The following is a 26,037-nucleotide window of genomic DNA, read 5'->3' as shown; positions in this document are numbered from 1 at the left end:
AGACAGGAATTCCCAGAATTCCTCTTCTGTAAAGAGATTTACTAGAATGACCTTAAAATATGGAAGCACGTTAGCAAATCTACCTGAACAGCCTCACTGACTGTCAGCATCTACCAGTTCAAGGTCTACATCTTTCATACAATTTCAACTGGCTGGTAAAACAACGTCAGCAACTGGTAAATTTTCAGATTTTTTTTTAAATGCATTTGAGGTGAATTATGGTTTATGTATTTATTTTTGCGGTTTTTGACAGCTTCCCAATGTCACATGTCTGATTTCAACCTATCTATACGTCTAACTATATCACACACAGCAGACCTAGCGGGACAGAAACAGAGGGGGAGACTGGAATAGGGAGAAACGGCGTGTTAGTGTATTGTATCTGCAGAGACTCTGCAGCCATCTGCCCAGATTTACTTATTATGTCTCTTTGTTGCTGCACTCAGGAAGCTTTTCAACAACAAGTCTCTGTGGTGTGTTTACAAAGAACTCGGACATCTTTCTGAAAATCCAATGAATCATACTTTACTAAAAAAGAACCAATAACACAGAAAAAGAAGAAAAACGTGGCAGTTGAGGAAACTTGTCTTAAAGCTAACTTGTGATATAACAATATAACTTCAACTCAAACAGATTTGCTAACCTGCTATGATAAAAATATTAACACATCTTCTCGTTTGCAGTCCACAGCATTGTTCATGTTATTCAGTAAAACATCGTTCAGGTTTACTTCTTTGGATTTGGTAATTCTGATTTCATTTAAATCACTGATGTCCAGTGTTTTATGACAGCTTTAATCTCCCTTTGGGCAAATGTGCTGTTTACACCCTCTGGCTAACACTATGAAATAGACAGTTGTCTCCCAGCAATGTGTGAGGGTTGTGACTGGTTGTTATATTCGGATGTGCATTGCTGTTCATCTGCCGATGATCTTTAATCAGATTCAAAGGTACACAGATCGAGATAACATGTAATACAACTGGTTAAAAACAGGAATATGTCACAATACATAAACACAACAGTCGCTCTTTTGCTTCCGTCACTGCATCTGTTATTATTTCATAACAAAATGTTTGTGTTTGTGGGAAGTTTGTCTTTTGTATGCTCTGCCCTTTGTATTACGTTTTGATTTATGCTGGGGAATATTAAATTGCTGTTCCCTTTTACATTTTTATTTTCCTCCCCTCATTTTCTCTATGAAAGACTCACCCTTTCTCACCCTGAAAGACTAACAACACCTTTACGGAAGCTAACGAGGATCTAAAGAAAGCTATGCTGCAATGATACAAGGTTCCTGCAGACGACATCTTGGTATTAAATCTAAAGGTTGAATTTTTGTAGCATAGGTTAAAAAAAAAAAAAAAGGAAACACACACACACACACACACACACACACACAAATCCTAACAAAACTTGACTGCCTGCTTGCTGGCTACAATCCTGAGTATCTGTTTTCACGATGACAGCCCCGTTATTGCCGCTGTCTCACTGTGGTGAGACAGATGAGACGTTCCACACTGGATGTTTTATTGTCAACGGACTGACACCAGGCGGAGTGTGTGTAAATCTGTCTGATTAGATTCAGAAGGGAAAACACTGGCAGCGTAATGCATTCTTTCATCCAAGAATCCAACTAAATTACCTAGTGCTATATTTCTCTCTGACACACCCCTCGATGGTCTTCAAATACATCCATACATTTTTTGTTCACACATTTGTTTGTCTTGAAGGCTGCCCTTCAATTTACAACTGATCTTTTAGTGAACAAATTATACTCCACTTCATTTGATTTGGAAAACATTTCTAGAAGAAATCAAACTATTCATCTCTTTTCTACTATCTACTTCATCTTTGTCTCACTTTTAGATTTTGTTTTTTTCTTGCTGCATTTCTCCCCACATTTCTCTCTTTCTCTAATGTATATCAACCAACTGAACGCACTCTCATCTTCTCTCCATAATACAGGCTGCACTATGACACACCAACACAGCCACCAGCTTCAGTACATTACCAACTTCTATCTAAAGATGCATAATGTAAGTCTCTCGAATGTGGTGTGGGTGGGTGAGCTCCATTTTCATTCTGCTGTCGAGAGAATTTCATGCAAACATTTTAAAGGTCAGGAACTGTAAATATGTCAATTTGATGCATTTCATCAAAGTCAAATTAATGTTTTCACTGGAAAGATTTTTTAAAAATGTAAAGAAAAGTCTGCTTTTTTTTCCTCATAATTGGCCGTGCTTCTTTGATGAAGAGCTAACGTTGCACATGGACAGGCAGTTGACATTTGTGTATGGTTTCCTAACCATAACATTATTCTTTATGCGTGACTTTTGGGGGATTTTATTATTTTATTGAGCTTCTTGAGATGCCAAAGTTAAAAGCAACTCAAGAGCAAGAGTAGAAAAGGAGTATTTTATGACCTTGCTGAAAGAGAGAGCAAATCAGCAGAGAGAGGTAAGAGAGACGAGAGCTAGATGAAGTAAAGACAGCCTTTTATATCTTCACAGAAGTATTCGAAAAGCAGACATATTATACCATTAGCATCTCTGAAGTGAGGTATACAACACTCTCCAATGTAAGGACATATATTCAACAGGGAGTCTGTCAGCTGACTATACTGGTTCAACTTCACTCAATTAAAAACTCATCAGGAGGGAGTTCCTGAGACCCAGTATTGAGTCTCAATTAGACCAATGACTGCAGACTATAGCTCTTGACCTGAAGGGCTGGAGAAGGGTCTGACCCTCTCTTTTCAAGGAATTATCCATAATCAACAATGCTCCTGGAGGGCCAAGAAAGCAAGACCCACGTATTTACTTCAAATTCCCAAAGAGGACGAGGTCAGTTGTGATAATCTGTTTACTCCTCTGCAGTAAACAGAGAGATTAAAGAGAGACTGAAACACAAGAAGTCTGAGAGAAGGAAAGGCAGGAGAGACAATGACAGAAAAAAAGGCAGAGCTATCTGAAAGGGCACAGAGAGGGAAATCTACTTGCTGGTTTTGAAACTGTTCAGGCAACTTAAGGATTCTCATCAAGTCAACAAACCAAATGGACTGAACTAATTTAATTGAGTGGCCAAGGAGAAGAAGAGAAATAAGGGTAAGATGAGGGAATTGAGTAATTCTAGAGAGACCACATGAAAGGAGACCGTCACACTCCACTGAGCATGTCGCTCCATCAGTATGGTGTCCATACTCTAGCTGTTCAAGGCTTAATCTCATGTGGTGATGATTTCATATTATTGTATTCTATTATTTTTATATTTAGAGTTGCAGTGTACGTCAAACATCAATTTCTTTAAAGCGTTGGCAGCCCTATTTGAATTAAATGGGCGCAGCAATGTCAGAAATGTTCTAGGAGTCTAACCTTTCCAAATTATTTTTGCTTTTTTTCACACCATCTCCTCCTGTCGATTGATATGTTGTTGTTTTTTCAATTCCACATGTTGCTATTTATTCTTTGTTTTTGAAGTGGGAGAGGAGTTGAAACTGTTGACAACATCAGGGTTGGGCTGATGGTCATCGACTACTGAGCCCTGACCATCTTAACACCGTGACTTAAAAGTCACCCTACTGGCAAAGTGATGTGTCACCTCAGATTTGCTGTAAGGTATGAGTTGTTGTTGTGAAAATGGAAAGAAGTTTGTTTCTGGTCAGTACATTAATATTATGTCTCCATGTCATCGTCCATCATAATGTTTCTCTGTGGACATGATCGTCATATGTCAATTCATCAGACAGCGCCAAACCCAACACTACAGATAACTTTCCATAAATGTAATATCTTATATCAGTACCACATGTACTGTTAATGCTAAGTGAAGTCTATGTAGTTACATATGTCCAAACACAATCACTAATGACAGTTCATGATAATCATTTTGTACACAGAGACATCCGATTTCTTCTAACATTAATTCCTGTGCTTCCTATTACAATATAAGACAACAGTCATTCAACACATGATACATTGGCACTCTGGGAATTTCCAAATACTCAACAATTCTGACCTTTGACCTCTGATCCATATACATGTAGTCCAATAAAACTGGGTGCATGATGCTTTCACTACATGTCTCACATGGTAGCATTTATTGGCATGTGCTGTCACTGATTATTGTGATCAGAAATCAACAGCATCTTGAAGATTCAGACAGGCAACAGTAGTCTGTAATTCTGTAATATGACACCTCAAAATCCACCATTGGTTTCAACAAAGCAATGATGAACAAAATGAATCATGCACAAGATTAATATCAAATGAAACATCCTACTCTTTGAGCTTGGTTGCCTCAGTTGCAGAAACATATGAGCAGTGAAGCATGTTTCATTCCCACAGAAAGTTTTCAACCTCCAACTGTTGACTGATTTTACACTTTACAGTAGTTTCCAAATCACAAAGAGTACTACTAAGCTTGTGAGAGCTTTTATATAACATCTTCTGAGGCTCTTTGAAATTTGAAAAAATTAACTTTGATAATTTTTTCAGAGTTATCTCAGTTTGGGCTGGAGGCTTGTGAATTTTAAAGGGGTGTAATGAAAGATGCTACTGAGTCGTAATCCTTTAGTGAAGTGTCATTAAAAGGGTACTCCAATGATTTAGTACTCGCCTTCTAAACAGTTGGGAGAATCACAGTAGACGCGTTAATATAAAATTGTGAAAATCAAAGAGCAGAGGAAGTGACTTTTAGTCTGTATAACTTCAAAAACACTGAATCCTACAATTCCCACAATGCAACTCAATAGTCTTTTCAATACACCACCTTGAAACCCTACAGTAGTTCGACTGTGCGTTCATGGGCTGTCAGAATTATTGGGAAAATGTTTTTCCGACAGGGAATATTGACGCAAATGCCCTCTTAAGTCAGAACAACAACTTGGAAAAGAAATGTTGGCACACGATTTGTCGAGTTGAACATGACGCTTGAACATGGCGGACGAAAGTAAACTTTGGTTAGATAACGTTTTCCAAAGTTGTGTATTGTATAGTCATTGTATGATTTCCTTTGCTCTTCCTTGTCACTCGAATACTGTAAACAGCAGTCAACGTGTTGTTTATACCCTCTCTTAAATGCAAAACAATTTCTTTTTGGTGTCCATGTTGCTTCCACATTTCAACATGATGCAGATTAACACAAAGATTGGAAAAAAGACTCCCAAACTTTTAAACTGGGACCATTCGAGGAACATGCGAATGCAGCGTGTAATACATATTTGGAGAAGTGTGCTTTTAAAGCTTGACCTATACTGAAGACTAAAAATCTTGATATTTCAGCGTTTGCTGTCTCAATTTTGCCTTTTTTTTTGCTTTATATGAATCTATCCCTGAACTTTATGATACACAATATTGAATCACTGTATTGAGTACCCTTCTAACACAGAAAGATGGATTTTGACAAATAAGAGAAAGTGATGCAGGAATGGATCCTTATCTGGCAATCACTTCAGAGAAATCAACTCATCTACCCAAAATGCACTGGGCTGCTGTTTCACCCCCAACCCAAAGACAATCCTTTGAAGTGACTTCAAAGCTAGAAGCCTCAAAATAAACTTTGCAAGCCTCGTCCTCACAGCCCATCATGAAACAATATGCACTGAAACATGGGACCAAATATCACTAATGAAGACTCAAAAGAAAAACACAATGTTCAGCTTTCGTGAAATCTTTCACTGAATGCAAATATGCCACTTTACTTCTGGCCTTTCTGGAAATATCCAATGTTTGAGTCCATTTCTGATGTGACAAATGTCTGTGTGGAGAAGGAAAAAACAGGAGGCAAATAATACTCAAGGGCACAAGATGAGCACTTACCAACCCAGCGAGAGTATGACAGGGCAGGAACAGGCAGATCTAAAGAATATTGCATAGTAATCTCACTCAGTGAATTGGTCATGAGTCAACAGTGAAACTACAGTCTGGGTTGGAGGGCATTTATTGGCTGCACATCAGCAGGAAGGCAGTTTGCCTCCACTTTTCATGTCTGTGGGAGGAAGAAGTGGCCATGTTGTGAACAACGCAGGAGATTTAATCACACAGGGAATGTAATTGTCAGAAGGAATCTGACATTTTACAACAAGCCTTTTCCTGTATTATAATGATACCTCTCGCCAGAACATGAGAAAAAGTCACTTATGAGGCTCAAAAACGTGGCAAACTCCTACAACCACAGCTACACATAAAGAACACATACAGCTGCAATAAAATATGTCAAAAATCAACAGCGCTGGCAGCCCACACAGGCACAGCTGACATTTAAATACTGCCAGACTCTCCCCACACAGCTCGAGTGCCACACACCAAAATATTCAGAAATGTACTAAATTATCAGAGAGAAAAACACAGGTAGTCTGTCCTCAAACAGAGAACGGAGATCATTATTTCAGCATTGACACATTGTTAAACAAGATTTCCCCTAAACTGTTTGATCAAACTAAACAAAAACTTTCCTCTAAATATGTTGGGAAGAACAGCCCATGTCCCAATTTCAAAGGAATATTACTATCAATAACAGTCCTCCAAAATAATCCACCTCCTGCATCTCCATTTTCCGCTTGAAATTCTGTTTCCCTGACACTTTTATCAAAACAAATCATCCAGCGTGATCGTCCTCCATGATGGTAATAGAGATAAATTGTCATATGCCTGTTACTTTGCTACTGATTTTGAGCATCAAAGAAAAAGTTTATATTCGGTTCATTTAGTAGAATATGCTTTTTTTGTTAGAGTGGGATGAGGAGATACCAGTCTCATATCCGTGTATGGAGTATGTAGCTCTATGGAGCTGGAGAAGAAAATATGAAAATAAAAGACTATACGGCAGAATGGTTGCATTAGATTGTCCAGGCAGGCCTACGCCACTGAGTGTATGTCATAAGCATGGACATTTGGACAGATAATGAAAAGATCACACTTTGGGTTAAATAACTAATGTTACTTACACCAGTGGCTAAGCATAGGTGACGTCACTTACGTAACATTGGTAAGATTAGGCACTGGCAAAGAAAGCATATAACAATTCTTCTTGAAATTATGAACCACATATATTTAAGGTTTTTTTTTTTTCCAAAATAAGAGAACCCTTTGTCAAATCAAACATAACCATCTACAACTGTTCCCCTCTGTTTCAATTCAACACTGCTGCTATGGCAACAGTCAACCAAAGCATTGCCATGCTGCACCCCTGGCAAAGCACCATGTGTGCACTCATCACATTGCTGGCGTAGCTTCTCTTAAATCACCAGATCCAATATCAGTGAGCAGGGGCAGGGTCAGAGCCAAAAAAAACAATGTGGACAACCAGAGAGAGAACAGAGAAAGAACATGAAGCGGAACAGAGGGAAATAACATGGAAGAAGAATTAAGAGAAACAAATGTGACAAAACAAAAGATGCCAGATTTTAGTTTATCTCTATGCTTGATCTGTTCCATCAAATTGAACCCTTTTTGATCTGCACAATGCTAGTGACAGGTCTGCATTTGATTCCAGAGAAACAGTAAAAGACAATTAAATAGGTCTCTTCTAAAAAATTTTGACCAAAATTTGGTCTCTAAATCTAGACTAGAGCATGACAAACATGAGACCAGAGATGTGTGCTGTGCTCTGCAACAAAGTTGAGCAGGAAATTCTGAAATTCAGGAAAGTTTGGTTAAAATTCTATATTTGGCTTTCAAGAAATACATTTCCAGCCCTTCCATGACCCTAGAGCTGATGACAAGAAGAAAGACAGACGGACGCGGTGCAAAACAGACTTAGACACACTTCAGATGCAGACAGATACTGAGACCTTGACAGCAGCAGCCGAGGACGTTATTCCATCTCTCCTGCTGCCAAACTAAGAGCTGATAAGGAACTCCTAGGAGCTGTAAAGTCCTGACACTTTAGCCACTTTAATCGGTGATAACCCCTGGTGAGCAAACCCGCTGACGCGAGCCTCCATGCACACACATACAAGCCGCACCCGCTGTAAATAACGCTCTCGGATTTAGTTTCAACTCTGCTTTGATGGCTTGTGAGCCGATGCCTCCATCAAAGTTGTAGCTGACATCAAATGGGGGAATAAAGCCTGGCTGATGCAGTTGGAGCCGGAGGTGACACAGGCGTATATTAGAGGGTGAGCCCCAGTAAACTCCACAACTTGTATGCCAGCATGTGGTATCGAAAAGGGTGGCAGCAATCTAAAGGTTAGCTGTGCTCCAGCTGAAAGGCTCAGTGGTCGGCAGTCGAAGGCATGAATGTGTGTCAAAATATATTAATGCGAAGCAGGGTGATGCTGAAAAAGAGCAGCTCAGGAGGGCAAAAACTTCATCCTTGGACGAATATAAAAGTTTACAAAAGAGCTTCAGCCTAAGTGAAAGCCTTAAGTGCTTCATGCAGCCTCGTGGAAGCTTTAAATAGTCACACAGGAGATATTTGAAGAGCGCCTGGGGCAGCAGCTGAAATCATTTTTCTTGTATTGTTTGCAGAGGTGTGATGGTAACTGGAATATTAGGGTTCACAGCTAACAGACGGGGGGTTTATAATCCTAGCCTCCTACATACATTAATGGTAATTACATGATGGTTGTTTTAAACAGTACATATTAATTACATGAAAGGCACAAGACTATTTACAACTAAACATGTAACCCATAATACTACCGTTATGAACAGCACAGGCAAGGATTAATACTTCACAAGAAATTAACATTTTTATGGTGAGGGGCAAAAAAGTATTAAACTAAAGCCCCTATAGCAATAACAGACAAGGTCATTGAATTTAATGATTGTTGGCACTGACATGGTGTGATTAAAAGAATTAGCCCCTAGCAATCCTACTCTTATTTAACTGAATTAAAGGCCCAAAATATATTGGATACTGAAATGCTTGAAATCCTCACTCTGTTGACTCAAATACAAAAGGTCTGTCTGCCAACAATCTTACAACCTTGTTTCCAAAAAAGTTGGTCAGGTGTGAAAAAGTGAATAAAAAAGCAAAACACAAATGAACTATACTTACTGATAGCAGTTCTACGAAGTGTTCCTGAGCCCATGCAGTAATATCCTTTATACAATCAGTGCTGAACCTCACTAGTGAAGACTGAGCCTTTCGGGGTCGCCTCTTTCATACCCGATCATGACACTATCATCTGTTACCGTAGAACCTTTTTTACCTGTTGAATGAACCAAACAGGTGTTTTTGGAGCATTCCACAGCTTTCCCAGTCTTTTCTTGCTCCTGTCCAACCTGGTTTAAAACATGTTGCTGGCATTAAATTAAGAATAAGAGGGTGATTCGCTTAGCGTAGCACAAAGTATGTAAATGGGAATACAGCTGGCCCGGCTCACTCAAAAGTTGAAAGATCTGCCTGAAAGGACCTTTGAAGATCGTATTAAGCTTAAGATAACTATCTTGTTAAATATGTCAACAAACACAATGATAGAGAACAAAATGTGTGGTTTAGAGTGGTCGAATTATTTATTTTTAATGAGCAACAGTATATCCATCAACCCAGAACTTCAGAATTGTCGTTTGCCAACCTTATGGTCACACTAAAAGAAGTCAGTATACCTTGCTGTTTCTCAGCATGTAGCTGTGACTTTGCGCCCTTAAAGCACAAATTGTTGTTTTGACATATCTGTTTGTGTATAGACAAAACAAATGACATGCTCGTTAATAACTGAGCTGATCCGAGTTTTTGTTGGCATATCTGAACATTGGAGTGAGCCAGGGTAGCAGTTTCCTCCTGCCTCCAGTCTTTCTGCAAAGTTAAGCCAATAGCCTTCTTTAAATGATCTGAAGATTTGGTAAAACCAGGACAACTTCATAACAGGCCTGAGTGCTGCTGTGTTGTCGGCCTAAATCTTTAGTACATTCTTAAAAATGTATCTCAAGACAGTTCAGCATCCTCATTCAACAACTTTGAATGTATATTCATAAAAAAGGTCTTGATTAAATATTGACAAACACAGTATTTTCTGCCAATGATCTGATAAATTATGCATTTTGAGTTGCTTTGCCAGTGACCAGGGGATTAGATAACAATCTCTATTTTCTCAGGGGTTTATTTTTTTTTTCATGAAGCTTCTTTGGTCAGTATTCACGTGTCGGTTCAACTAGTCTTCCAACACCATTATGTTTTTCCTTTGAGAATGTTCTTTACTGTAATAATTGAGTTGGTACTTCAATGCTGCCGATGGCACTCGGCTGTGCTTTGCATAATCACAGCGCAGAATGTCCTCGAGTATGTCACCGCAATATTACGCTGAGGCACAAAGTAATGCAAGTATTCTGCTTGTAAGTGCACATCCTGCATGAAAGCACTGGTTCCTTCTGTCCTGTGAATAATTCACTATCTGTTTTCATAACCATACATTTACACACACCGATGACTGAAGTGCTTTGTCTGTGTTGCACTGACACATTATTATAGCAGCTTGGACAGGCCTGCTTCACGCCTACGCAGCTGCTAATAAGACAGATCCATCAGAACATAGCAAGGGAAAAATGTAACCTGGTCCCTCCTCGTCTAGAATAGAGACAGATTAAAATGAGGAGAGAGAGAGAGAGAGAGAGAGAGAGAGAGAGAGAGAGAGAGAGAGAGAGAGAGAGAGAGAGAGAGAGAGAGAGAGAGAGTGGGTGAAGAAGTTGTTAAGAAAATGAAAGAAAGAAAGATAAGAGTCAGACTGAGAAAGATGAGGAAGTTCTGCAGCCATCCACTGTAGATACAGGATATAGAGGGATATAAAAAGCATACGAGGTGTGCATCTGTGGTCAGCGCCAGACGAGGGCGGGTGAGAGAAATGCATTACCTGCCAACATGAGAACAATAATCGTCACTGGGTGAAATGCTAAAAATAAAAAAAAATGTATGCTAGAGTTGCTTCTCTGGCAGGCAAGTAGAATGGATTCTGCAACAAAAATCTGATGATTATGTCATTTATTATACATGTTTCAATCATTTATTTTGCATGAGCCAGCCTTTTAATAAGGTTTTAAAATCTGGTAAAAATTTCATTGATGTGTTATTTGTTTGTTACATGTTTGTTTTGTTGTTTGTCTTTAATACTAGTTGCTTTCATCTTCTGTAAATTCTGTGGAGAGACATGTTTACTTTTTTTGTCACTATAGTATCACATACACCAAAATGAAAACATTGTCTTTTTCCTTTACCCCCTTTTTAACCCAAGTTAGTGGAATTCAGAGGATTTAATAAGAGAAAAATAGAAGGAATAAAGGGATAGAGACAAAAAGAAGCCCAGTCCACGACAGAAAATATGGAGAAAAGATAAAGAAGGCAGAGAAAGGAAAACAGAAGAAAGGTGATTGGATTAGATGGATGGAAACAGAGAGAACAGGAAATGGAAAATAATGAGATGGTGACACAAATGGAAAAATGAAACGAGAAAATAGGTTGGTTGCTAGAAATGGAGTCTGTGCAGTCGAACTTCATTAAATTTGAATGTGTTTCTTCGTTTGATTAGCAGCTACAAAAGCGCTTTTAATTGTTATTCACTGAATTAGCCACATCTTTCCAAGAAAAATGTTAACTGCCTTGGCCTTGAATGTAAGGGTTGTCCATCACTATGTGTCAGTTCTGTGATTAATTGGCAACCTGTCCAGGGTGTACCCTGCCTGTTGCACAACATCAGCTGGGATCAACTTCAGCACCCGAAAGCTTATATACGGATGCTATTGTGAGCCATAAAATGTATCTTTGGTCTATGTTGACACATTCATTCAACAATTTCCTGAAAACCATTCAAGACAATAAAAGCAACATGACAGTGTTGTCTACTGTTTCAAATAAACAAGTGAATTTTATTATTGGAGTTATCTCATGACACTTTTTAATGAGACCAGGTCCAGACCAACGAATACACACATTCAAGCCAGGGCTGGCTAACAAAATCACATCAAGATCAAGAATTCAGACGTGGGAGTTATGGGAAAGATACTAACGACTGTTTAGATGACGTCTGTTGTTTCCATTATAAACAAACATAACAGCAAAATAAAAAAATCGTTAGTTGGTTCAAAATTTCTAAAAAGCATTAAAAAAGGAGGGGAAATCATCAATTCTCATCAATATTACCATTTGTCCAAATAGCAAAAAAAAAAAAAAAACAACTTATGAATGCTAAGGATCAAGACTCAAATAACACATTCACTCCACTAATCTGACAATTCATTAATTTTATAGAAGGAAAAGATCTGTCAGCCAAGGTCAACAGCACTGATCTCAGGTCAAGGTGAAGGCCTGAGCTTCACAGCCTCTCACTCATTGAGCTGTGGGGTCTCACATCCAGAGTTCAAGAGTTCAAGGATAAGTTGAAGGAGAAACCAACATGAAAACCTGCTCTGGCGCTCTTGAAAAAAAGAGCTATTTTCTCGATGCACGTACATGTACATATTTTAAAGGTCCTGCACACCCACACAAACATTTTAAAGGTCACCAGTCTCCATACAGACAAAGCCACATAAAGTTGTCCCACGTCTGCACGTACCATGCACCGTTTAATCAGACAAAATAGAGGAAAACAATTATGTTAAGCTTTATTTATTCAGTAAATCTAGTTGACATCAATATGTATTATGTCTGAGAGCAAATTACATTTACACAAGATCACAGCAAGAGAAGGCAGTCACACAAAACAATCATCACACACACAGACACTGATTACAACAATTATTATAATTACCAAAGAATAAGGAAGCAAAACTTTCTGATAGGTATAAGGAATGAGTGTTTCTATGTTTAGTTTGTTTAATAATTAATTCCAGTAGTCGGAAGGATAGCTCTGGAAACCTGTGATTCTGTGGTAAATGCCATCCAACTTTTATAATTAGCAGCATGAGAATAAAGGATGTCTCCTTTTGATTTTTTACTTATGAGTGTGTCGTTCAATTTGAGTTATGTATGAATCTGCTCACCAACAAAATTCCTCAGTCTATATAACACTATGCTGTTGCCCACTCTGAGGACATAGGTCAATGTAGGTTAACCAATTTTTTTGAGCACTTGTGAAATGTATGTATGTATTTTGTCTTTTATCTTCTGTAGGTTGTTCTATGACACTACAAAACCAAACCAATGGCATTCAAGACGATATAGTCAATATAAAAATCAGAAATAGAGAATCAGAAAGGTGGAAAAATAGTTTAAAAATTCTACAAAAAAAAAAACATGTAAGCTAATGGTCATATTGAACAAGCATAAAAGGTAGAAGTAGAAAGGTGCTAAATACAAATATCTATTTACCTTAACATTATTACGATTGTGAATCAAAAATTTAAAAGTGTTGTCAGGTCCAAAATGTGTTTATCTCTGCGTAAGAATTCTGACAGCTGGTTCCAGCTTCTAACAAGGTTCGTCAGCCAATAGTACAATGCTGTTGGTATCACGTTTTAGTTCAACAACACCATGACGGCTGGCTGACCCATCCCACGTCGTCCACTCTCAGTACAAGCTTTTACCATCAGGCAGACAATAAAGAGTACCAAAATGTCGAATCAATCATTCTAAAAACTAATGTGTGCCTTCTTCCATTAACATCCTAAATGGTAAGACCAAAGCCTGAGCCTGACACATACTGTATGTCCACATTTTGCCGTTTACATAGTTTAATACTCTGTACAGCTCAATGTTGATTTGTGAAATACTGATCCAGAGTGCAATGATGCATAAAGTCATTCAATATTTCGTGTCTTTGTTTGTTCATTACATCTATTTTTATTGGCACTTTCATGACAACGCTATCATATTGTTCCAGTCCTCGTGCAATGACAGTCATATGTCCGCTAGCACCATGACTGAAGCATAGGAATGAATTCAATCTCATCTTTTGAACATTTTATGCATTTGCCAAATGTATTCTGCAAGCATTCAAAACATCCAAATTCCACTTCACCTCCCGAGGCTATATGCAGATAGCTGATAGAAACAGAAGTAGGCCTGGAACATACAGAGCCCCAGTCTGGTTCTAGTCAGTCAATGACAGCAGTAAAATAAATAACTCAAAATATGGGAAGGCTGTGAAATATATATCTGCATTCCGGTTTGCTTAAAAGTGCCAGGAGCATGATTTTGAGTTATATATCTCAAGTCCCAAACCCCCAAACAAATCCACATCTCTGTGAAAAAGTTCCTAAAAAGCAGCACAATGCTTGAGGTTTCTTCTTGTCTGTTTTTCAAATGTAGTAAAGGAGGATTTTATTTTTTTTATATTCAAGCTGCAAGAAAAGTTTCTAAAAATCCACCTGTCTTTTGGATCTACATGGCAATTTGGGGCAACCAGAGAAAATAGCTTCAAATCTCCTGTAACAGAGACCTAAGGCACTCTCTCTGTTGTGGTGAAAGTCTGGTGTCGGGTTATGTCACTGGCAGGAAATCTTTGCCCAAACAAAGCCCCAAGAGTGCAATACAATCTGCCTCCTAAACAGACGTGAGTAGGCACTCTGACTGTATATTCTAGAGGGACCTGAACTCACCAGGTCTCTTAAAGTGATAAAGCATCATGGACTGACAAACAAAGGTAAACATCTGTGTGCTCAATTAACGGATGTTAGTCAATACTGTATACAACCTTCATGGTGACGGATTTACCCTTGCATAGAGTAACATTTTCTAAAAAGCTCTTCAAGTGAATCACACAAAGACCCTCAAGTTTAGGATAAAAGGGAATAGTTTGACCGGTATTAGTTCTAAATATATCTGCTTTCTTGTCGAGAAATGGATGAAATGATATAACACCTCTAAAGCTCTAGTATACACTATATTTAATAAATACAAAAAAAGGTGGAAAACAGAGGCGTTTTGATTTTCCAGGTGATATTGTGGAGAATTCTCTCTTGGCCATGAGTAAATCCTTGGAGGGATGACGTCTACTTAAAGTTTTCCCTCGCCTCCTGTCTTTATGCTAAGCTAAGCTAACCAGGAGAAAGAGAAAGAGAAGATGTACTTTCCAGCTCCAATGGTCCAAACAGGAAGAGAGAGCAACATTTCACTGAATCCTGCTTCAACATCACCAGACAGTGGTCTGCACTGCCTGGCGACACACTCCACCATCACCACATGTCCTTGACAAATCCTCCAACATTTTCTCTTACTTCACTTCTTTCTTTAAAAAACAGCTCTGCTGAAATGAAAGGCCCACATCTTTACTTAAAACAACGTTGAACTTCTCATAAGATCTACCCACTCAACAAAGTTAACAAACAAGAAAAAATACTCAGATGATAACTTGAAGACGTAGGTATAACATTTTCAAAGTCACTGTTAAATAGAAGGTCAGGCAACTGTGAATTTTACTCTCACAAACCATCAAACAGTCATCAGTGAAGTCAAAGAGCAGAGGATTTCTTTAAATGCTGTTAGATTTTCCTAATTTCAGCATCTTTTTCACAAAAAGTGATAAAATAAGCAACTTACAACTTGATATTCAAGCATTGAATTAAAATAGATCAATGTCGTAGCCAATTATAGTGCGTTTATATCTAAAAGAATAGCTGGAGGAAGTCAATGGGCCTCCAAGTATCAGACATCATATCAAAAACTAAGAACCTTTCTTTATTACGTATTGACGGGGCTGCAGAGAAGTAACAAACTCAATAACTCACTGTTCTTGCAGGATAAAATCCAAGTTCTCTGGAGATATCTGTCCGGTCACAGGATGGCGAAATGTTGTGGTCCTCTGGTTATGACTGAAGTGACAGAGGGAGGAGAGAGAGGAGACAAAATTAGCAACCTTGGTTGCACTGTAAACACTGTGAGGGCATCACCCTGGATTTTCACCCCCACTGAGTTCACAAGTACAGCGAACACAAGCCAATCATTCCCCAGAGGAGTAGCGGGCTAAGAGGCTCTGTTCAAACCCTCCACCCTGATGGGCCTTCGTCCCCGACTTTCCCAGCCCTGTGTAGTATGTGAGGAGTGGCTGCAGGATGATCACCCCACCCCACCCATTCAACCCACCCAACCCGTCCTGTACAGCTTGTGTGGAACAAAATGTTGGGCTCAGCACAAAAAGCTGGACAGTGCAGGGCCGGGCCTCCAGTGATAGACTCAGTCGAGCAGAGTGTAAAAGCATTTGACAGGGTAAACAACACAGGGTGCTATGGGGGGGGTCACAGTCTGTGTGAATGTGTGTCTGTTCAGACAACTGTTCTTCAAATGAATGCTTCACAGCAGAGAGTTGACAGTGACTGCTGTGGTACATTGATGTTTATACTGACGTATGAACAGCTTTGAAGTCAATGTACAAAGAGGATAGGGGACTGCATCAGGTGTTTATCTCTTGTGGAGGGACACCCCCTGCTACAAAATGAGTGACAGTACATAATAAAATGTAAAAAAAAAAAAAAAATTTAAAGCACAATTGGTGGGGGTGATTGATCTGGCCAAATCACAAATCACAATCTACAATCTAAATTGAGACCTCACTTGTCAGTTTTGAAATGCCCTGCAGATTATAACCAAACTCATGTGCATCATAAAAACACAATATGCCATTAAAGACAGTTTATTTTGGCACAAGCTCCTCATCTGCCATCCTGCCTACGTATAACTTATGATGCTTTTTTTTTTACTAAACATCACCCGAGCCTTTGTCATATGAAGTTATTGGTCCAATCAGGACAAGGGTTTTCCCCTGCTACAAGCCTGGGCCTTTCAAACCTGTACATGGGCCCTTTTGTGGCATATCTTAAAGAAATATCCACATCTGCCAAACCTACTGCCCAAGTAGGTCAGTCCCTGTACATGCAAAATATATCAAAGCATTGAGAGATAGTCTCCATATTGTAAAGCAGTGGTCCCCAACTTTTTTTGCAGCATGGACCGGTTTCATGTACGACATAATTTAACGGACCGTTGGGGGGGGGGGGGGTTTGATTACATAGACACCCCCTCCGTAACTAAGGTAACATGCAGTCTCCAGCTGTTGTCCGCTCGCCGTCCCCACAGCTGCAGTTCAGCCACTTTATCAGCCAACTTGAATACAGTTATCCATCTCCCTCTTCTTCTTTCTTATCATAATTCCTTTTTTCTTTGCAAACTAGCTCTCCGAAGACATTTGTTTTACACTCATTTTAGCTAGCTTGAAGGCTTATTTTTTAGGGTATACCGTGACTGAAACAGGTACGTGTCAAGCGTGCCAACAGGAACAGACAGATGTTGTTAAAAGAGAATCCATTTTTCAAAATAAAACAACTTTCCGGGTATAATCGTCAGTGTAACGGAAATAAAATAACGTATTTATTCTTTCTATGCAGCCCAGCACCAAACGACCCATGGACCGGTACCGGTCCACGGCCCGGTGGTTGGGGACGCCTGATTTAGAGGATTGATTTTCTGCAAAAACAACAGAAGACGAATTGTGGTGATTTGGACACTTTGTAGTTAATTAATATAGTCGTACTAAGAGGACTTTAAACCTTTGTTAAACATATCTTTGGAATAGAAATCTTTCAAGTGAACCAGTAAAAAACAACCAATTGGTTTGATCCTAATTACATCAAATTAATACGTTTTGGTTTCCAAATTATATCTATAAAGTCTCCTGTCAGTTCAATAATATCTATTTTCTAGATATTAGTCTAGGGACTAATGTCGAAATCTTACCCCTAAGATGTGTATATAGAGACCACAGGGTTTCAACATGTAAGAATAGTTTCAGTGATGCCCGCAGTTTGCCACAGAATCACTAATGACACATAACAACACCTTGCAGTTCATCTGCTTAGCAGTCACCATGTGAAGCACAACATTGATGAGAAAGATCATGCACACTCAGCAAACAAAGCCCATGTGTGTAAAGGTTCAGAAACCTTTCCCATCTCTAACAACAATCAATACGTAGTAACACTGTTTGCCATTCACTAGCAGCTGACATTACTCTTCATGTAGATTCCTGCTTCATGTAGCAGAAGATCAAATCCTACAGGACTATGTGGTTTCCCAAGAGACCCGGGGACATGGCAGCAGCAGGCTCCATAACAGGGACTTACAAAGCCATTATTAGCTCACAGCACAACACAACTTGTCACATGAAACTGATCACATCTAAATGCACTGTGGGTTCTTCTTTTCAGCTCATACTATTATCTGTTACAGTCTTTCCTGCTGTCAGATGAGACACTTCAACCTCTCAACTGCTCGTATTACTACACTAATAACAGCAACATGAACATGTTATTTACTAAAGGGGTATTTTGCCTGGAGTTGACTTTACTGCTTGCAACCATCTTGTTTTTCTTCTAAACTTTGGATGTTAAGTATTAGTAAGTGACAGTGAAGGTCAGGTGACATGGGTGTAACAGATTGATATGCTAGCAATCAACTGCCAAAGTAAATTCCTTTTTAAGCCTATTACATAACCATCGTTAACCAGCATGATTTAAAAAAAAATCTAATTAGAAAACCGAGAAATGGTTTGTTGTGGGTTTCAACAAGTTTGCTTGAAGCATCCATTGCCAGCAGAGGACCTGCAGCACAGTTGGACTTAAAATCTATATCAGATCTTGACTGTGTAACATTTTCATCACTATCACTGTGTGCATGATCTACTATGACATGGATTACACAATACTGTTATTACTGTCTGTATTAAAAATAATGTGCTTTATTGTTGCTGCAATAATATGCAGCTTAAGGGGAAAACATGTACTCATAGAACTGAAGTTAATCCAGTAACTACTTTGTTTTTGCTAATGCCAACTTTCGTTGTCACACCCCATTTTCTCAATTGTTTTCTGCAAAAACCAATACAAACTTCATCTACTCCCACCATCGAGGATGCGACAACCCAGTGGATTAACCGTATTTGTGATGGAAAGGTTGCCACAACAACTGTAAAACGCTTACAGGCTGTGACTGACTGACTCTCAAATTACCTACATTATCAGGCAGGCTGCTCCTCCCAAAACACATGACCTGAAAAAACTGAATAAAAAAAATCATGGTTGAGTGGAGAACTCCTTTAATTTTGTAGTACTAAGATATAATACGATTACTGACAAAAAAAAAAGACAAAAAAAACACTGAGACTTACATTTTAGGTCATTTCACATAGACGACACATACAGTACACTACTGAACAAAAAAGCAACAGAAATGTGTTTAAAACAGGGTTTAAACTAACCAAACCTGAAATATCTCTCAATATAACACAGAAGTTAGAGACTGTACAGTGACTGTACTGCATAATGTCAACATTCTCAACTCCTGCAGGCGAAGTGTTTGGTTGTCAGGTTCTAAGAAAAAAAAACATCCAGAGCATAATGCAAAGAATTTATAGTTCTCATAAGCCCTGGCGAATCACCTACAGTGGCCCTGAGGGGACTGGATGAATGTCTGACAGCTGGCCGTAAAAATTCTTCTCAGAGTGAAATGCAAAATAGTGTTTTGAGGAGTATCAAGAACCTTTGCTCCTAATCCACAGGGAGGAGAGCAGCACTGTACTGATATGGTGTTAGTCATGCTGCAAGTCTTACAGGACAAAAACACCCAGTGCTCTAGATCGGTGCATCCCTCAGGGGGATACACTCTCTGTTTAAACATAACAAGGAGCCTTACAGCCCAGTCAGAGGCACTCTAAGAATTCATAATTGTCTGAATAGGATGTTATTACAATCGATCAGTTGTAGCATGAAAAGGAAAACAGATTGTCCTGACAGGCGTCAGAGCCATGAGTTATGACTGAAACACTCTCTCTGCAGAGCAGCTACAAATTCAACACAGATGCTAAACGGCAGCAGCAGTGTGTCAGAGTTGTTCAACCGATAAACAGCTACCTGGCTCCACGCAGGCAATACCATGCATGTTATTCTATGGTTACAGATCTGGAGGAAGTTGTTGCAACCTGTTAAAGGTAAACCACTGACGCAAAAACAGTTAAAATATTACTTTGGTAAAAGTCATAGTAGCCCACACAAATGGTAATTGACTAAATGTCTTAACTTATCTGATATCAAATGCACTTAAAGGTCCAATTTCTACTTCTTTTTCTATCTTTAAATCTCATTCCCAACTCGTTAAAAACTGACACTTCGTGATTGTAGGTCAGGTCATCCCAAAGCTTCAGTATTTGACGAGTTTGGAATGAGATTCAGAACTCTCAAAAGTCTTTTTCCAAATTGGACCCTTAAGACACCAAAGGAATTAATAAATAAATTTAAAAAATAATTATCAATTAAATCAAATCCGATCAACGAAAGTACAAGTAAAAGTAGATTTTACATCTATTTACATACTTATATATATATATATATATATATATATATATATATATATATATAATACTGTAAACTGTGGGTCAAAGGATTATCAGCAGTTCCTAAATGCAGGAATATGTTATGTTTTTAATCCCGCATCTGATCCAATATATTAAATAAAAAATATGTTACTTTGGCTCTGATGCAGCATGAAATCTTCAAAGTAACTAGTAATTCAAGCTATCAAATACATGAATGAAGTGGAGTGGAAGTATAAAGTCAGAAAATCAAAAAACTTAAGTAAAGGGTACTTGAGTACAGTTATTGAGTAAATTTACTTTGTTACATTCCACTATGTAATATCCATATCTGTATCCCCACTCAGACAAAGTTTAAACTAGAAGTGAGCATAACTAGCCGGAAGTTGTAATTTAAAGCCTGTAATTAAAATAGGTTGATCAGAAGTTACTTTGATGATTATTAATTAGAGAACTATTTAACAGCCTCTGAGTATTGCTGTCAGAACGTTTTCTTCAATAATGGCGGAATTTGCATAATTTAAAACCCTTTAAATAACAAGAAACAGAACAAATTTAATATAAATGTGTCTATCTACACTAGTTGATTATGGTAATACATTTGTCAAATTATAAAATGTAAAAGTTATGAATTTGTGTGAGAGAGGCCTTTGGTGGATTGTGTGAAAGGATTACATTAACAAAAATGAAATACATTGGCAGGAAAATTATTAAGAAATGAGGACTTAATTTACATTAGCATGAAATTATGCTAACAGGATTAATACCATTAACATCAGTATTACATTAATGGTTTATGTAAATTAGAATCCATTCCACTATAAGCAAAGCTATCCAGTGAGTAGCTTCTTTAACACTGCTCCAGACCACAATGACAATCTGAGTGTGAATATGTGACGACAGGCATACTCACCTCTGTCTTAATGAATATTTTTAAAAAGCTGTTACATAGGACAATAAATCAACAACAGAATGAATGTTGGATAGCTCTCTTGCATAAGCACATGGATGGCAATTTGCACAGTAGCCCTAATGTTTAGTGTATTCTTTATATTTCTGTACTTTTTACTGTCTTTTTTATAGGTGGCTGGTTGCCTCTGTTTGCTGTATGTGGTATGTTGTATGGTTTACTGTTGTTACCGATGCAGGAATATTCCCTATACCCAAGACAAATTTCTCCCTGGGGAGACGAAATAAAATTGACTGACTTTGACTCATGACACATACTAGTTTAAAAAATGATGTTAATTTTGAACTGATGAAAGCCGTCAGACCATCTGTCATTCACACAAATGTGTAAGAGGTAATAGGGGCATGCAGAATTTACAGCAACCTTATTAAATTAAATGCAATATGTTAAACCCATTAACTCCCATCTCTTTGCCAGACTATTAAATGATAAAGAGGTATTTATGGCTGCTGAGGACTCAGTCACCTCAAATCCTCTCAGTGAGCCGAGCATAATTCAGATATTGATCAGTGCATTCAAACAAACCCTTGTTTATTTCTGAGCTGGAGTGTGAAGCCCTTCTCCTGGGAAAATGACAAATCCACGTCTGATTGTTCACAGAATATGAATGGTAACAGCGTGTCAATGTCCTGAGAGGTTGTTTATCAGCAGCTGTGATTTCACCCAGCAGTGAGGTTCAAAATAGTACAAGATATAATAGACGTGATAGTTTCATTTCAGATGAGCTGAGACAAGATGACCTGACCTGTAAGGGAAAAAATGTTGAAAGTAGCACTAAAAGCTTTATATAGCACCCTTTTAACAACACCCTTTAACACTGGTAATAAAAGACCTGTTTCACAATGTACCCTGCATCTCTGGTTCCATTTGCCATTTGGTGTATTCTGTATATATATATATATATATATATATATATATATATATATATATATATATATATATATATATATATATATATATATATATATATATATATATATTATTATTTTTTTTATTTTTTTTTTTTAATCCAGTGTCCAGTGCAGCTTTAGTGGAGTTGGATGACATAAAACAGTGTCAGCACAAGAGGCGTCTACCTACAGTGACCACTTTGCAACATTTTGAGAACAAAAAAGACCAAGAGTAGTAAAAAAGAGAGGCAAGATATAAGACCACTGCGGCCAGACCAGAGCGGTTGTCCACCAGTCAGAGAGTCATTGGTTCCATGCCTGACTCCTGCAGTCTACATGCTGAAGTGTCCTTGTGCAAGGACCCTAAAGTGCTCCCCTGTGACTCTTCTATTGGTGTGTGAGTGTCTATGAATGGTTATTGCTGCTGATGAGCCGGTAGCATCTTGAATGGTAGACGCTGCCACCCGTGTGTGAATGGGTGAAGGCTGACTTGTGTTGTAAAGCACTCTGAGTGGTCAGTAAGACTAGAAAAGAGCTATAAAGAAACCCAGTCAATTTACCATATAAATGCAGTCCATTTACATCTACATGTAGGAAAGTGGTGCCTTTTTGTACTAAGCTATCACTGATGATGTTGATACTTCCATATAAAAGTGAGACTGTTTATTAAATGGGGCCATTTGTTTGCTGACTGAATTAAGTAGAATAGGATGCAGGAGATAAAGTGAAACCCACAAAGTTAAAGCTGTATGAATCAATATTCTTCCATGAAGAGAAAAACTATGTCAGTATGAAGGGGTGGCTCCATCAGCAAGAGAATTATCAGTTCAGGTTCAGTCTCAGTAGGCAGCTGTTTTTAGTAAAACAAGCTCTGATAAAACTTTTGTGGATACACGTGTATCGATCCTGTGGAAAATGAGTATTGAAACCTTTCCAAAAATTCTGACTCAATGAATGATCTCCCACAAATAATACTATGACTATAATAAAATATATGATCCAGTTTATAGCAAGATTACTGTCAACAAACTTATTAACATAAAATAGATTTGCCAATACAAATGTTTTATGTCTTAAATGTATGTGGTTCAGGTACATGAGAACAGGTAGTTACACACCAAACAGCTGATAGAAGAAGGGTCGATGTTTCAAAAGGCTGGACATTTCTAATCTGACATCAAAATTGGAAATCAGGTTTAATCAGACACATAATGGCACTTGACCGTGACTGAAAACTCAAACATTAACAGTCATACAACATTATCAAAGAACAGAAGGCGTCATTGTTTTCAGGTCACAAATATGTAGTGTGTTTGTTTTTATACGGTTCTGTGGGTCTGAGTGACTGCAGTGTTTATATGTTACATCACTTCACTTGAAATATGTATGAACTCACAGTACAACAACAAATATGTATATAAAAATGTAGGGTCAGAGGAAAATGTTTGTGTGAAGCCTTTGAATTCAAAGCTTCTGCTCAGCCTGTCGTTGTGTTTCTGGTGTACAATATCTCTCATTATTTCACTGTACTGTAGCTCACTGTGGTTGAGAGGTAAGTGCACCTGAAACACAGTACCAGCTAAAAGCAAGCAGTGTTGCTGTTAAAATGTATTCCACTCATCCAAACATTTCTGTTGTCCCACAAACTTTCATCTTGAAGGACAACTGAGGCACTACTCTACCCTCACTGCTCGCTCTCCAGCCATGAGAGACTTACATAACTACCATATCATTAAAAGAGCTACCTCTTAAAACAACCCAAAGCCTACTGATTAAAATAGCCCACTTGATGCTGACATGCTGCATGCAGCTTTCCATGTAAGGTGTGGTATTTACCTGCACCAAGGCAGTGACGAAAGTTGATTAGTTCAAAGTCAGAGGGGCTAGGTATTTGAAAATGTTGAACGCTAGCTTTTCAGACAATACTAATCAAATCCAGCATTAATAGTTTTCTGTCAATATGACAACAATCTCTTTTCTTTAAATATTTTACTCTGAGGAACCACCATTCTCTAAAAGCCCGCTTTCATTTAATAAAAGAGACAACATTCTCAAATGGTAATGTTATAATACTTAAGATTTGTATTACATTAAACCCTGTGCTTGATACAGTAACCACCTCTCTTTACAGTTAGTTTTACATTGTGGGTGGTGGAGTCCGACACTCCAATGCTGGATTTAAACTACCTATGTGAGCAGAAAATGACACAGCATGTACTCTAGTATTACTGTGAATATCAGCCTGTTACATACGGTTTACTCTTCACTCTCTCAGCTGTGTCTGAGCAGTTACATTTCCTATTGCACCTGCCTCAAATTAAAAGCATTCAACTGGCAACTTGCCAAGCATTCACAGGAAGAGCAAAGCGCTTGGTACAGAGGTAATCGTTGGGTATATCTCCAAAAAGCAACACAATCTGATTACTGTGCTCGGGTGCTGAGTGGAACACTACTCTCTACCTGTGTGAGTTATAAAAGCAGATCAATTGAGCCACTGCTCATGACATTACAAAAAAATAAAAGCCTGGATAATTTACTGAATTGTACATTGAAACAAGTTCAGTTTGTTTGGCTGTGTTTTTAACAGTAACTTCAGTTGCTCTTCTGTTGTAGAAGCACATTCGCTGTTACAACCAGAAACAACAGGTGGTGCAATATCAACCAGAACTAAAATCCTAGGGTTGTCAAAGCACAAGCATCCGTGCAGAAACTATAGTGAAATTTAGATTTAAATTTGATCAAAGGCTAACTAAAAAACTTAATAAGCTGTTGGCAATTGATAGTTTTTGATAACCAGTGCTACTGAGACATTTCACTCAGTGTCAAAAAAACACTAATGTTTGATAACCGGCCTCAACACAATAATGACAGTTTCAAGTCCCGCTGGTTTAATACTTACTGAACTGGAAATAAGAAAATGCATTCATTTCATTTCTAATACTAAATATAACTTGATTTATTTGAATGGTTCAATGTCAATATAACCACAATCAACCATACTAATTACTCTTACAGCAAAACATCTAACAGAAATAACTGTATACAGTATTACAAATGTAAGGTCACAGTAAATAGGACTTTTTTAACAGCTAAGCATGGGTGATGGGACTTACTTCATGGTCTAAATCACAGCCATGCTCACGCACTATGTGCAGCACCAACTCAGGTTACTCATGAGCACACTGCCAAAAATAACATGAAACCTACATATTTTACATTTTACATGCACGCAGTTGGACACCAGCATGATTTCTCCTGCAGGGATTCTGATACAGTTCACGCAGAGATTAGACGGTTTTGACCTTCACACTGTCATTAAAAAAAATATATCACTTAAACGTATTCTGCATTAATGATTTCCTCCAACTGTCTGCAACAAATTAATCAAATGATCTGATTCCTCCCTCTCACCGTTAGTGTCAGTTTGTATTTCAAATCTGAAGCCAAACTTGTAATGACAAATCAGCTTCAACTGCCTCAGCAGGGTTTCCCAGATGCAACCAGCTTAAGACTGTGATTGCACCAATCAGCTGATCTCAGACATATTGTATACAGCATATAGATTTCTTGTGATTTTGATACCTGTTTCAGCACTTATCCCAGCAGGGAAAAAATGTGCCTCTATCAAAATCATCAAATCCATCACAGTTTGTCCCCTGTGCACCTGAGATGTAGAATGAAAAGTCGAAAGTCAAATAACTTTGTTATTGATCTTGTGTTATTAAAAAGTAAGCTGACACAGAATCCTGACAAGTTATTAAGACAAAACCCCTCATGACTTTACTGACTGAGTCACCTTTCATACCAACATCCACTCCCAGACATTAATTCTGGGTTTTGGTGACACGAGACTGAAATCATGAAGAAGATATTCAACTAGTGCTTTCATGCCCCGCACTTTTTGACCAAAGACAGAAGCCCAAACAAGCTGTTAAGACAAAATGGCT

The 26,037-nt window shown here is 38.2% G+C and overlaps 1 protein-coding gene across 10 annotated transcripts in view; it reads right to left on the bottom strand.

Moving 5' to 3' along the window:
• LOC115586358 (pleckstrin homology domain-containing family A member 7-like) overlaps window positions 1-26,037 on the bottom strand; it is a 140,536-nt gene that overhangs the window by 49,864 nt on the left and 64,635 nt on the right. For all 10 annotated transcript variants that reach the window (XM_030425324.1, XM_030425328.1, XM_030425330.1 and 7 more), the window contains one exon: window positions 15,600-15,683. In XM_030425324.1, coding sequence (XP_030281184.1) covers window positions 15,600-15,683 — 84 coding nt within the window. The remainder of the gene's footprint in view (window positions 1-15,599; window positions 15,684-26,037) is intronic.

Source organism: Sparus aurata, chromosome 8 (assembly GCF_900880675.1).
Source record: "Sparus aurata chromosome 8, fSpaAur1.1, whole genome shotgun sequence".
Taxonomy (NCBI): Eukaryota; Metazoa; Chordata; class Actinopteri; order Spariformes; family Sparidae; genus Sparus; species Sparus aurata.
The sequence above is the reverse complement of the archived record's forward strand: the minus strand, read 5'-3'. Positions and strand labels throughout refer to the sequence as shown.